This window comes from Natator depressus, chromosome 6, assembly GCF_965152275.1.
Source record: "Natator depressus isolate rNatDep1 chromosome 6, rNatDep2.hap1, whole genome shotgun sequence".
Lineage (NCBI taxonomy): Eukaryota > Metazoa > Chordata > Testudines > Cheloniidae > Natator > Natator depressus.
Genome location: NC_134239.1, coordinates 17,767,687 through 17,781,110, shown reverse-complemented (window position 1 = coordinate 17,781,110; position 13,424 = coordinate 17,767,687). Strand labels below are relative to the sequence as shown.

Below are 13,424 nucleotides of genomic sequence, written 5' to 3'. Positions count from 1 at the left end.
GGGAAGTGTAGGTTGAGAATCATCAACCAAAATGGCAAAAGAGTCATTAAATTGTGCTTGGTGTCTGAGCTAGTTGTTGCAAGCAGCCTGGTATTCCATAAAGACATACACAAAGAAACATGGAATTCGCCAGATGGCAAAACAAAAAAAAACCAGAGTGGTCACATCTGCATCAGCTTGAGATACAGGTCATCTGTCCAAGACACAAGAGCATATCAAGCAGTGGATGGCAGAGGTAACTAGAATTTTTGCATTGCCAAACTGAAATTAAAACTGAGAAAGGTCAGCTTTAAACAGAAAGCGCCAAAGAAATTCAACAGTACAGAACTGAAGACAAAAGAGTACTGTGAGAAATTCCAGCTTGAACTAACCACAGATTTGTCACACTTCCAGAGGCAGAGGAAGGTAAGACACTGATTGGATCTGAAGAGAAACAGGCAGTTTTCAAAGACAATATGATTCAAGCTGCTGCAGTCTCAGTTGCCTATCAACATACAGCAAGAATTGAATAAAGCCAAGAAATGGGGTGTCTCACTGAGGAAAGAAAAGCACTGAAAGGAAATCTCCTGAATGCTAAGACCCAGGAAATCGTGGCAAAAAGAAAAATAGAACAAGAATGCAGACAAAGCAATGAAAAGCAATGCAAGGAAAGATTAATGGAGATGTGCTGCAGACCAGGCAGCTGAAGCTGAAGCTATGCTAGGAAACCACAGTGTCATTTAGCAAGTCACTAAAACATGGTGTGGAAACTTCAAAACAGGAAATGGGTCAATAAAAAGCAAAGATGGAAAAATGTTTACAGCTCAGGTAGAACAAAAAACCGCTTAGCAGAGCATTTTGAAGAAGTCTTCAACAGACACAGAGTTCAATGAAATTTGCAAATCTGATCAACTTGATATTAATATGGGTCCAATAGAGATGTCAGAAGCACAAGATTCAACCAAGAAGTTGAAAAACAACAAAGTGGTGGGAGATGATCAAACCACAGCAGAAATGCTAAAAGTGCACCCTTCTAATGAAATTAGAAATTATGAAATTAGTTATAGCAGTGGATGCCAAACTTAAGGAAGAACAGGCTGGATTCAGGACCAAGAGATTCTTTATAGATAAGATATTTATACTAAGGACCATTAGAGAAGCATGTATAGAATGGCAGGCTCCCCATATTATCAAGTTAATTGATTTTCAGAAAGTATTTGACAACTTGTATAGACATCCATTGCAGAATATTCTTCAGTCCTATGGAATCCTGGCTGACATCTTCATCATCATCAAGGCTATGTACAAACATGCAAAGTTTGTGATAAGGGCGAAAAACAGAGTGGTTCAATGTAAGTCTGTTCCAGCAAAAACAACGAGGAGTTGGTACCTTAAAGACGAACAAATTTATTTGGGCATAAGCTTTCATGGGCTGGAACCCACTTCATCAGATGCGTGAAGTGATGGTGATGTGAGTGGTCATGCCCAGTGGCCAGAGCAGGAGTCAGGCCTACTCATTAGAGCAGGAGTCAGTAGTCAGGAATCAGAACCAGAGCCAGAGATGACAAGCCAAAGCCTAAAATCAGGGATAAAACTAGTTTACCTGTAGTGAGGCAAGACAGGGGCAAGACCGGGGCCAAGGCAGGGAACAAGCAGGTTCAGATGAATGCTTTGAGCAGCTGCTGAACAGCTGCTGCTACGGGGCTTAAGTGCCAATTCTGATGGCTCTACCAACCAACCAGGCAGTGTAGCCAATAAGGCAGCCCACTACAGGGCAACTGTGCTCATTAGGTGGCTTGGAGATTGGCTCCGCAGTAAGCCCTGATTCCTGACTATGAGCAGAGTCCCAAACAATAACCCACCTCGTCCTCAAAAGGCAGCCTTTATCAGAAGGAGAGATTACTTACAGTATAGATACAGTAACTTGAATTCTTTGAGATGTTTCAGAGTAACAGCCGTGTTAGTCTGTATTCGCAAAGAGAAATGGAGTACTTGTGGCACCTTAGAGACTAACCAATTTATTTGAGCATGAGCTTTCGTGAGCTACAGCTCACTTCATCGGATGCAGACAGTATGCATCCGATGAAGTGAGCTGTAGCTCACGAAAGCTCATGCTCAAATAAATTGGTTAGTCTCTAAGGTGCCACAAGTACTCCTTTTCTTTTTGAGATGTGTGTCTCTGCGGATTTTCCACTTCAGATGTGCATGTGCCCTGTGTGCCTTCCATCAAAGAGTTCTTTCCAGCAATGTCCATGTGGTCTGCATATGTGCTCTGGCTATCCTCATGCCCCGTACCTGAGTTCTTTCTGTACCATGGAATCCCCACCTGGGTAGGGGACTCCAAAGCAGAGAGGGGAAGGAAGATGGATAATGAAGCACCCATAGGAACATGCATCTCGAGGAACTCCAGTTGCTATTTAAGGTAAGTAACTGTGACACCCTGTACTCCATGTTCACCATTTTATAAGGTTATAATATATTTTGTACAAAGTAGGCCTTGTGAGGTATCATTTGAAAACTCAATCTGCTGAACATCATTGTCCTGATAAAATATGTGAATCAACGTTGTATGTAAAGTTGTAAGATTCTACTGTATAATGTTGCTGTAACATGTGCCAAGCTTTGAAAAGCAGGCACAAACCACTTCCTCAGGAACAAAAGAAACACCAACACCCAAGCCAAGTGTCAACAAAATCAAGTGGACTGTCCCCTAGTTAAGCGGCCACTTTTTGGCAGGAAGAAGGATGTAAGCAAGTGTGCCCGCAGGGGCCGGGGGTAGATACCAGCGAAAGGAGGACACTCAGGCCTAAGAATAGTAAACTACATTTTATTGAAGGAAGGAAGGAAGGAAGGAAGGAAGGAAGGACTTACGTGCCAATCTGTGTGGGGAGCCCTTAGGATGTGCGGAGGGGCTACAGGGGACTCTGGCCATTCGGGACAGCTGACCAGGCAGGACTCCACCGGGGGGAGTCCTCTGCGGCACTATATTCTCCGTGCTTATCTTGGGGTTACATGGGGGTCAACAGCTGGTTACATTCTTATATGTATGATTTATGCTTATTACATAAACTAACTTGTTTACAGGCAAAAAATATGCTGAACTATGCTAAGCTATCCTTTGGCAGGGTCTGTCGGACAAAGTTCGTTGACACTGCCTGCATCCTCCGCTTACATCCAGTCACATACTCAGTCCACCACTTAGCTCCTCACCAATCTTCTGCAACCTTGCCCCTACACTCCACCCCTTGGTGGACTGAGGTGTATTAATTACTGCCACCAGCGCACGGCGAGCGTGCGCACTGGTTTGGGGGTTGCTAGTCGGGCCAGGAGGGCGGAGGAGCAATTCACGCAGCATTGAGGAATGACAAACACACATACAAAGCCCAGTAATCCAATCAATAGCAGGAGCCCGATGCATCTCCCCCAGGCGCCGAGATCCGGACGCCAGGAGGTTAGTCACCGGCAAGGGTCATCCCATACAGAAGTCTCAGAGCCCATGTCATGTAACACCTTCAAGTGGTCCATCATATTATAAACATCGATCTCGATGCGCTTATCCTGATTTGAGTAAAAATAACAACTTTCATTCATCAAGGCAAAAATGCCACCTTGAGCAGCTAATAAATAGTCCAACGCCATACGATTTTGTAATACAACTTGCGACAAAGAAGCTATTTCTAGTTGCAGGGCTTGAATTGCATCTATGGTATCATTCTCTATAACCTCTACCGTGGCTGAAATATTTACAATAGCCCACTCCAGTTCGGCCACCCCAGCCAGGGGAGGAAACCACGGACAAACTGATGGAAGCCCGTGGGTCTCTGCACAATGGGGTTTGGGCTCTGTCGTGGACGCGCCACCAATATGTAATTATGCACTGCACGAGCATGCATGGTTTGCATTCCATACGTATAGGGGAGGAGCCGTCCCAATGTGCACCATCCACACCATTGGTTGGGTAGGGTTTTATACACCCCATGGCCACACAGCCAGTACAGCCCCGGCAATCCTGCCATGGGGAGCCATGTGCTAGCTGAGGCATTGCGACACCAACTATCAGAGCTTTGGTTACACTGAGACCAGTAATGTGCACGTGGGGTTTGCCCATGCCTAATTGTGCTGAGGGGCATTCTCCATAGGTGGGCACTGGCATTGTAGGAATATAGAAAACCACGGGTATGTAGTCCCCACTCGCCCCAACCCCACCACCAATGGCAAAGGGTGGTGCCATTGATATAAGTCAAATTGGTTTCGGAAGAACCGGAGCAATTGTCACTGGAGACCCATGTCTCTCCGGCCATCCACTCGCTGTGCAATTCCGGTGGGCCAGCAGTAACGTTAAATTGCCCAGTGTCTGGCAGGTACTCCGTTATCACTGCGCACGAGGAAAGGGGAAGTTCTCCGACGGGACGAGCGGTGTCTGTCGCCGAAGGCCACTGAACACACCAATATGCGTCGCCCAGTACCACTACCGGTGTCCCTTGGTGCTGGTAAGGGGGCGTTTCATTATACTTAGTGAGAAACGTGGTGTCGTTAAGGGCCCAGGATTCATTCCATGGCACTGCAGCCCATGGAATGCCAGCGCTTGCCAACTGGGGGGTGTGTGTGCACAGTACCAACAGTCCGATTTGTTACCTGCTAGTGCCACCGATTGCGTTCACTGGATGGCCGAGTTGTGGTGCCATGTCGCTTGGGCACCTATTGCAGCTAAAATTAGTTCGAGGATTATGCCGTAGAGAACAAGTCATAGGGCCATAGCAGGTGTCGGCCTTCAGGTGGCGCAACCAGGACACTCCACGGACCTGCCCGAACTGCAATGTGGTGGTTTTGGTTGCCTGGAAGAAAGACGCTTAGAGGGCACATAAATTGGGGCGTCTTCCCCTTTTAGCAGCACAAGATGAGTATCCCTGGGACCATCAGCTAGGATTTCCCCTTTGAGTGGGTTATGTTTGGTGGGGTTGTGGACCCAAACTGCACGTCCAGTCGAGCCGAACCCTCCCGCTCGAGTGGTGGGTGCAAGCGCATCCACCTCCTACACATCAGGCAACCCAATGCGCTCGCAAATCAACTGCGCAATACGTTCACCTTGGGGGAGGGTTACTGCCTGCAGGCCATTGTGAACCAACAGCACCTTAACCTCCCCGGTATAGTCAGCGTTGATTACTCCTGCCACAACATCTATGCCCTTAAGAGCCAGACTGCTGCGTGGGACAATGCGCCCATAATAGCCTTGTGGGAGTCCTATGGCTAAGCCAGTACTTACAAGCTTCTGGCTATTGGGCAGTAGAGTGAGGCCCTCTTGAGGGACCCACAGATCGAGACCAGCACTTCCCGGGGTGGCCCAAATGGGGAGGTGGGCTTGCGGGTGCAGGCCCTGCACTCACAACACACGGAGCCGCTCGATGACCTCCCCCTTGAATCTAGCGTACCGGGTGGAGCCATACAGAGGTCGGTCATTGAGCGCAGCTGTGGCTTGGTGAAGATTACGGCTCCACCCGGCCAGGGACTCCGTGGGAGACAGTTTGCGTAACTGTTCTTTAAGCAAGCCGTTCATGCGTTCAATGAGCCCAGCGCCCTGCGGGTGGTATGCAATGTGGAACACCCACACGATCCCCTGTCCCCTAGCCCATTCTCTTACTTCCATTCCTGTAAAATGGGTTCCTTGGTCACTTTGCACCTCAAGGGGGGATCCGTAATAGCGGATGAGTTCTTCCAACCCCTTTATAGTCTGCTCCTGTGAGGCGCTTGCGCATGGGTATACAAAGAGCAGACTTGAATATGTGTCTACTGCAGTTAGCGCGTATTTATGTCACTGACTTTCAGGCAGCGGGCTGATGTAGTCCACCTGCCATACTTCCCCAGGTTTCCGGCCTCGCTTCAGGTACCCCTTCTCTGCTCTTAAGCTCTGGGGGGAGAGCCTGGCACACTGTGGGCAGTGCTGACAGGTATCCCGCTGCGCACCGATCGTGGTCTGCAAGCCACGATCAGTGGCCCATTGCATTGCTTTTTCCCCTCCCAGATGACCGCTCTTTTGATGTATCCACTCAGCCAGGCTGGGGGCAGCTACTACATATACTGTGACTATGTTGTCTACCTCTCTGTTGAACCGGGCCTCCTCTGATTCCCCCGTCAGGTGGGCGTCTACATGACGAACAGCAACAGTCCTCTGGCTACAGGCATCCCAAATGGCAGGCCACATGTCGTAACCCCAAAGGGGTTTGTCATGCACCTTCCAGCCAGCCGCATGCCAGACGGCCATCCATTGTGTCATGCCTTTGTAGACTGCCCAGCTATCCGTATACAGATAAAGGGGCCCTGGGTTCTCTGTGATGGTCATGAACGCTACCCGTAGCTCAGCCCACTGGCTAGACAGGCCAGGGCCGGTTTCGAACAGTATTTCCTCAAGGCAGGGATTTTATGCTCGCCACCATCATTCTGCCCCCCTGTACAAGGTCGATCCATCAGTGAACCATGCGGCCTCTCGTTGCTGTTCGGTTAAGGAGGCATAGGGAGGGGGAGCATAAGTGTGCTGGCCTCCAGAGGGCAGTTCCTCGAAGGTGACAGTGCCCAGAAGCCGCGTGTGCGCATCGGTAATGCTTGCCTGGGTCATTTGCATAAGCAGCTGCAGGTAGTGTTTCCACTTCCATAGGGTCTGGCTCTGGGCTACCCCAGTCCATGTGAGCAGGCTTTCGTCCCGGACCCAACCCATAATTGGAAACGGGGTACACACCTTTACAGGCTTCGCGCCCGTTATGGGCTCAGTTTGCTGCAGGACCCATACCTCTGCAGCAGCTGCTGTTCAAGGGGTGTATAACGCTCAGCTGAGCCTCGTAGGGATCGCGACCAATACCCTATGGGCTCCTTTCGAGACAAAACTTGCTGCCACAGCCCCCACGAGGCCACGTGGTCAACCACCGTTACCTCGAGTTCAAAGGGGGTGCCTCGTCTGCACTGCATGCTGGCTGAGCACCTCTGTAGCCTGTTGGAATGCGGCCTGCTGCCTGGCCCCCCCAACTAAACATGGCTTTCTTCCGGACTACTGCTTATATGGGCTGCAAGATGTACCTAAGATGGGGAATAAATGTGCACCAATATCCAAGGAGGCCCAGGAAAGTTTGGGCTTGGCTTACGCTAGTGGGCTCTGGGAAGTGGGTAATTGTTTCGATGGCCTTTTATGGGATCTTACGTTGAGGCCCCGACCAAAGTATACCCAAGAAGATCACCTTCTGGCTGGGCCCCTGGATTTTACTAGGGTTGACAGCCCATCCTCTGGCCGCCAGAGCCTGCAAAACACTGTTCTTGGCCTCAGAGAGTGCCGCCTCATGGGGCCTGCTCAGCAGGACATCATCAATATAGTGCTCTAGGACCACTCCCTCCGGAAGAGTCACCAGCTCCAGGTCTTGACTGACCAACTGGTGGCAGATGGTAGGGCTATGCTTATAGCCCTGAGGCAGCACAGTGAACGTGTACTGCCGATCCTCCCACGTAAAGACAAATTGATCCTGGCTCTGTGGGACAATGGTGATGGAGAAGAAGGCATTTGCCAAATCCACCGCTACATGCCACTGCCCTACTCACGTCTCAAGGCGCTCCATGATGGAGACCATGTCGGGAACTGCTGCCGTCAGGGTTGGGGTGGCCCTGTTCAGGTTGCGGTAGTCTACCATCATGTACCAGGTTCCGTCCTCTTTACGGACTGGCCAAATTGGGCTGTTGATTGCTCTCATGGTGGGGCGTATGATGTCCACCTGGAGCAGACCTTTAACGGTAGCGGTTATTTCCTCGTGCCCCCCAGGTATCCGATACTGTTTGGTGTTAACTACTGTGGTGGGAGTCGGAAGCTGCATGGGGTCCCACCATGGATGCCCCCGCAGCATGGTTACAACCACTCAGATATACAGTGGGCACCCAAAGGAAAAGGGTCCCCACTGGGTGTCTATGGTCTGCCCTAGGAGGAGGTCTATACCCAATATGTATTGATGAATGTGGGCGATTAAAATGGTGACTTGAAAGGGGGGGCCTTCCTGATGGCCAGCCGTAACTGCACTGGTGCGGCCCGAACATCCACCCCTCCGAGGCCGCTCACCATTACAGACCGGCCCCCGATGGGGCGGGGTGCCATGCAATATAGTCACCTCCACTCCTGTGTCCACAAGGGCCATTACTCGTTGTCATCCCCCGCTAGGCCAGTAGATCTCCACTGGAACATAAGGGCGGTGGCCCCCCACTACATAGCGCCTTACCTCCAGGGTGGAGGAAGAGGGGGACCCACTACCCCATCAATACTGGGCGGGCACTTCCATTCAGTATAGTCTGCCAGCAGGGCAAATGGTTGGAGCTGTTGGGGGGTGCCATCTACCTTGTTTTGGGGCCCCCCCTTTTGTCATGGCCCCCACCCTATCCTTGGTACGCTATTCCAGCTTGAGCTGTAACCTGCTTTTTAACAGCTCAGCATTGGTTTTCCCATCCACTTCCCCCAGGGGAATCCCTGCTCTCAGTAGGTCAAATACTAACATAGTATTGCAGTTAACCCTCTCCTTTTGCTTCACATTCACCTGTCGCGGCTTTGTGGTTCTCATCATACCATCAATTTCCGTTGATTGCATCATGAGCTGTGCCGCATCTCCCACCGACCCCATGGCCCCCCCAACCATCGGCAGGATCATCACCTTGAGATGGGGGAGGGGAGCATTCCGCAGAAGCCGGGTATGGATGGTACAGGTCAGCTATATGACGTCAGGCCCTTCAGAATGCTCGGCAAATATCCCGGTGAGCATGCCCAGCTGTCAGAGCTGCCTAACCCCCTCTGGGATGGAGGCTCACTGTTCCAACCCATCATCCATGTCTGCAGGCGAGCTCCAGATGGTTTTGACAGCCATGGTCAACCATGCCATAAGGGAGGGATACGGATAATTCACCTCCGAGTTGGCCCCTATCTTGAGACTCCTACGAAGGAGGGGGTCTGTGGTGAGCAAGCCCATCCTGCCTAGCTCAGCGGTGATAAGGGTAATTGCATCCGCTCCATCGTCCCACAACTGTAGCAGCCAGGCCAGCAGTGGTTCCTTGGGATGCTGCTTGAAATGCTGCACGAAATCCTGTATCTTGGAGGACTTATATTCCCGGATAAAATCCCTTCCTACCATTTGATCGTTCTCCCCGTGCGGTCCCTCGTGTCGTGTCTCAACAACGGGCTGCAGTTGTGGGTACAGCCCCGCCTTGCCGCCGATCCCCTCCCCGGGGGACTCGTCCTCGCTTGTCTCCCAAATGTCCCCATCCCAGGTCTCTGGATCTCAGTCACTTTTGCGCACCAGTGTGCGTACGGCACGGAGACATACGTCTCACCGTACTCCCTTTTGCCGCCGGCGGTTCGCAATGTGAGCCGCCATAACCGCACATCGATGCTCTAACTGCTCGGCCCATTCAGCCGTACCAGTGATGACTTCTTGGGTTAGTGAACGGGCCTCGTTTGCTTGCTGCAAATCAGCCTCTAATCTCCTTATCCTCTGGCACTGAACCAGCAGTGCCTCGTCCACCGCGCAGAGCGTGGTCAGGAAGACCCATCCCAGGTCCCCCGCTGCTTTTCGCTCCATGGGTCCTAGTTTGTCCAGCCGGAGCTTGGATATCAGTTCCTCCAGCCTAACTGGGGTAACCCCCAGCTCCTGCTCTAGCTCCAGCCATGTGGCAGGGGCAACCAACCCCACCAGCTTGCGAGCCACTGGTGCCCACCGTCCCGTGGAGGGCCACCCGGGGATGCAGCTCTCTCCCTCTCCCTTATCCTTCCTTCCCCAAAGAGGCATCCCTCCCCTGGTAATCCTGTTCATGACGCCAATTGTGCCCGCAAGGGCAGGGGGGAGATACCAGCAAAAGGAGGACACTCAGGCCTTAGAATAGTAAACTACGCTTTATTGAAGGAAGGAAAGAAGGAAGGAAGGACTTATGCTCCAATCTGTGGGGGAGCCCCTAGGACGCGCAGAGAGGCTGCAGGGGACTCCGGCCATTCGGGACAGCTGACCAGGCAGGACTCTGCCGGGAGGCAGTCCTCTGCGGCTCTATATTCTCCGCGCTTATCTCGGGGTTACATGGGGGTCAACAGCTGGTTACATTCTTATATGTATGATTTATGCTTATTACATAAACTAACTTGTTTACAGGCAAAAAATATGCTGAACTATGCTAAGCTATCCTTTGGCAGGGTCTGTTGGACAAAGTTAATTGAAACTGCCTGCATCCTCCGTTTACATCCAGTCACGTACTCAGTCCACCACTTAGCTCCTCGCCAATCTTCGCAACCTTGCCCCTACAGCAAGAAATGTACATACAGTAACTCCTCACTTAACGTTGTAGTTATGTTCCTGAAAAATGTGACTTTATGCGAAACGATGTTAAGCGCATCCAATTTCCCCATAAGAATTAATGTAATGTGGGGGGGGTAGGTTCCGGGGAATTTTTTTTGCCAGACAAAAGACATTATATACATATACAGTATAAGTTTTAAACAATTTTGAATAAACAGTTTAATACTGTACAGCAATGAATGATTGTGAAGCTTGGGTGAGGTGGTGGAGTAAGAGGGTGGGATATTTCCCAGGGAATGCCTTGCTGCTAAATGATGAACTCACACTCGGCTGAGCCCTCAAGGGTTAACAAGCTGTTGTTAATGTAGCCTCACACTCTACAAGGCAGCATGGACTGAGGCAGGAGGGAGGAAACACAATAGATGCAGGGCAATGGCTGCAAACACTTCCGTGCAAAAACTAAAGATGATGAACCCCCGCTATCCAGCTGGAGCGCACCACTCCCTCCTCCATGCACAGCTGCTGACTTTCCAAAGTGCTGGGGGGGGGGATGCGCGTGCATAAGTGAGAGAGAGAGACGTGTGTTGCCTCTTTAAGTTTGCTGACCCCACTTCAAGTATGCTGCCCTTTTAAGCAGATCAGCAAGTTCAGACAGGACGCAGCTACTTCCGGCAAGCTCCCTCCGTTCTGTCCCCCAGCCCTGTCCGCATCCTCTGCTTTGTGGAGAGGAGGTATGGGGGGGGGGGGCAGAGTAGGGGGAGGGAGACATCCTAATATCAGCACCCCTCCCCCCCCCTCAGCAAGCAGGAGGCTCCTGGGAGCAGATCCAAGGCAGAGGTCAGGAGCAGCATGGCAGTAGGGGGAGGGCCACCTGAACTGCTGCTGGGCAGCTGCCAAGTCACATGTGTTACATGGAATTTAGGGGAGCTGATGTGGGGGGGGCTGCCGGCTCCCCCTGGTTCTAATCCCCACAAGAAGGGGCTGCTCTTCCAAAGAATCCTGCAAGCAGTGGACAAAGCAGGCAGCCAAACGAGGTTATAAGGGAGCATTGTGCAACTTTAAACGAGCCTGTTCTCTAATAGATCAGCAATGTAACAATGAAACAACGTTAACCGGGACAACATTAAGTGAGGAGTTATTGTATTGGAAAACAAACAGTTGGGGTATCCCATCCCACACACCTCATGTCGCCTGGACCCCAGCTGGAAATAATCCGCAAAGTGGGGAGTATAATAAAAGAATGGAGAAAATCAACACAGATCACCTCGTGCCTCCATTCCTCTTCTCTCACGGCAGCAACAATGCCTGAAGAAACACTGAACTGAGGGCAGGGTCTGGTTTGGAGGCTTCCAGCCAGTTCCAAAGCGCATGCAGTGAGAGAAACCTTGGCTTTAAATCCATTTAGCTTGCTAAATTAGGTATTAATTTGCATTTTATCTTTTCTTTTAAACCAATTCTGACTTTTATGCCTCATTATTTGTAATCACTTAAAATCTATCTTCTGTTGTTAATAAATTTTATTGTTTTATCTAAACTAGTGTTTGGATGGAAGTGTTTAGGAACCTTCACTTGAGATAACAGGGTTTGTGCATACCATATTCCACTGATGAAATGACAGACTTTTCTATGAGCTTGTAACAGGAGGAGAGAGCTGGGTAGTACAAGACACACATTTCTGAGGACAAGTCTGGGACTGGGAGTTTGTTGGTCTCACTCTGTATGTCATTCAGGAGTGGCTGGCCACAACATTCATATAATTCATCTGGGAGTGATTTTGCATGCTAGATGCTGTGTGTGAACTGGCCAAGAGTGGTTGTTCTCACAGCAAAGCAGTATAAAAGGAACCCCAGATTGGAGAATTGAGGGGAGACAGCTGTTCACAGTCCGGATTGTACCCTGGGTTAATGTAACAGTGAGGATATGTCAAACTGTGTGGGGGAAAAGGAAACAGGCCAAAGCAAACATCAACTCTTCAAAATCCCTCCAGAAAAAGCAGCAGCAAAAAGCAAACTGGTATAAAAGAGCAGGCCGCTTTGTACCTTTACAGTATAAAGTGGTACAAGAGGAGAGGAGAGGAAATGCAGGGATAACATCGCCAAAGAAGCTGAAGTGGCTATTGAAAGAGGTGATGGAAAAACATTTTATCAGCTCCACCAGGTCCTTTACACCAACTGGGGGGCCTGTCAAGGATAAACAAGGAAAGATTTTCACCGAAAAGGAACAAAACAGAGCAAGAGATAGAAGCACTTTCAAAAGATGCTAAACAGACCAACACCACAAGATGCTGACAAAGAAATTAAATACACACTCAATCTCTCCTGCTGAAGCTGGCCCACTTGTTATAAAATACTTAAATAGTTCATGGGACTAATGAGAGAGAAAGAGAGAAACTGAGAATGACAGCAAGCCTATTGGCTTCAGCACTCACCTGGAGGGGGCGACTTGGGGTTCCAGGCCCTGCACCAGTAACTAATTATTTATACAAAGTGGAACAGCTTCAGCGAGATAGAGAGAGCACCCCCACCCCCAGAATAGCCAGTTGTCTCTGTGAGAGGAGGGAGACCTACGTTCAAATTCCTACCCCAAATCAGGGGCATTTGAACCCAGGTCTCCCATGTGCCAGGTGAGTGCTCTAAAGTTAAACCACTGTGTTTCTCCATTATCTTGTGAGAAATGGCTGACTTGGCTTAGGTGCGTAACTCAAGGAGAGGGTTCACAACTCTGAATCCTGAGTGTGAGAGGCCCCACCCCCCAGCCCAGAGTTAGCCACCTAAATCCCTTTGAAGGGTGTGGCTTAGATCACACGCCGCTCCTCAGCATTTCCTATTGGCTAGTTTATTTGGCTTCCCCCTCAGCTTGCTAGCTTCGGTGCGCCCCGTTTTTAGGCACCTAACTCTCCCATGCATTCAGTGCTTAATTTGCAATGAAAGATGTGTCACAGCTCAAGCAATTAGGTGCCACGGCTTACGCATTTACTTTCATAACTGACATGGCAAGACCAGAGGTGCCGGCCCTGTCACAAATTAAGCACTGCATGCATTGACTGGATAGCCTGGACACCTAACTCAGGGCTGTGTTGTTGTTAAACTGACCTAATTTTCTAATGTAGACCAGACCTAAAGAATTTTAGGCATTGCAATACTAAGCCTA

General features: G+C 50.1%; 1 protein-coding gene across 1 annotated transcript in view; it reads right to left on the bottom strand.

Annotated features, from left to right (window-relative positions):
• Window positions 1–7,553: 7,553 nt before the first annotated feature.
• Window positions 7,554–13,424, bottom strand: part of LOC141989731 (NACHT, LRR and PYD domains-containing protein 3-like) — an 82,017-nt gene continuing 76,146 nt past the window's right edge. The window contains exons 13-14 of the mRNA XM_074956656.1: window positions 8,535–8,648; window positions 7,554–7,727 (exon numbers count right to left, since the gene is read on the bottom strand). Of these exons, the coding sequence (XP_074812757.1) occupies window positions 7,554–7,727; window positions 8,535–8,648 (288 nt within the window). The remainder of the gene's footprint in view (window positions 7,728–8,534; window positions 8,649–13,424) is intronic.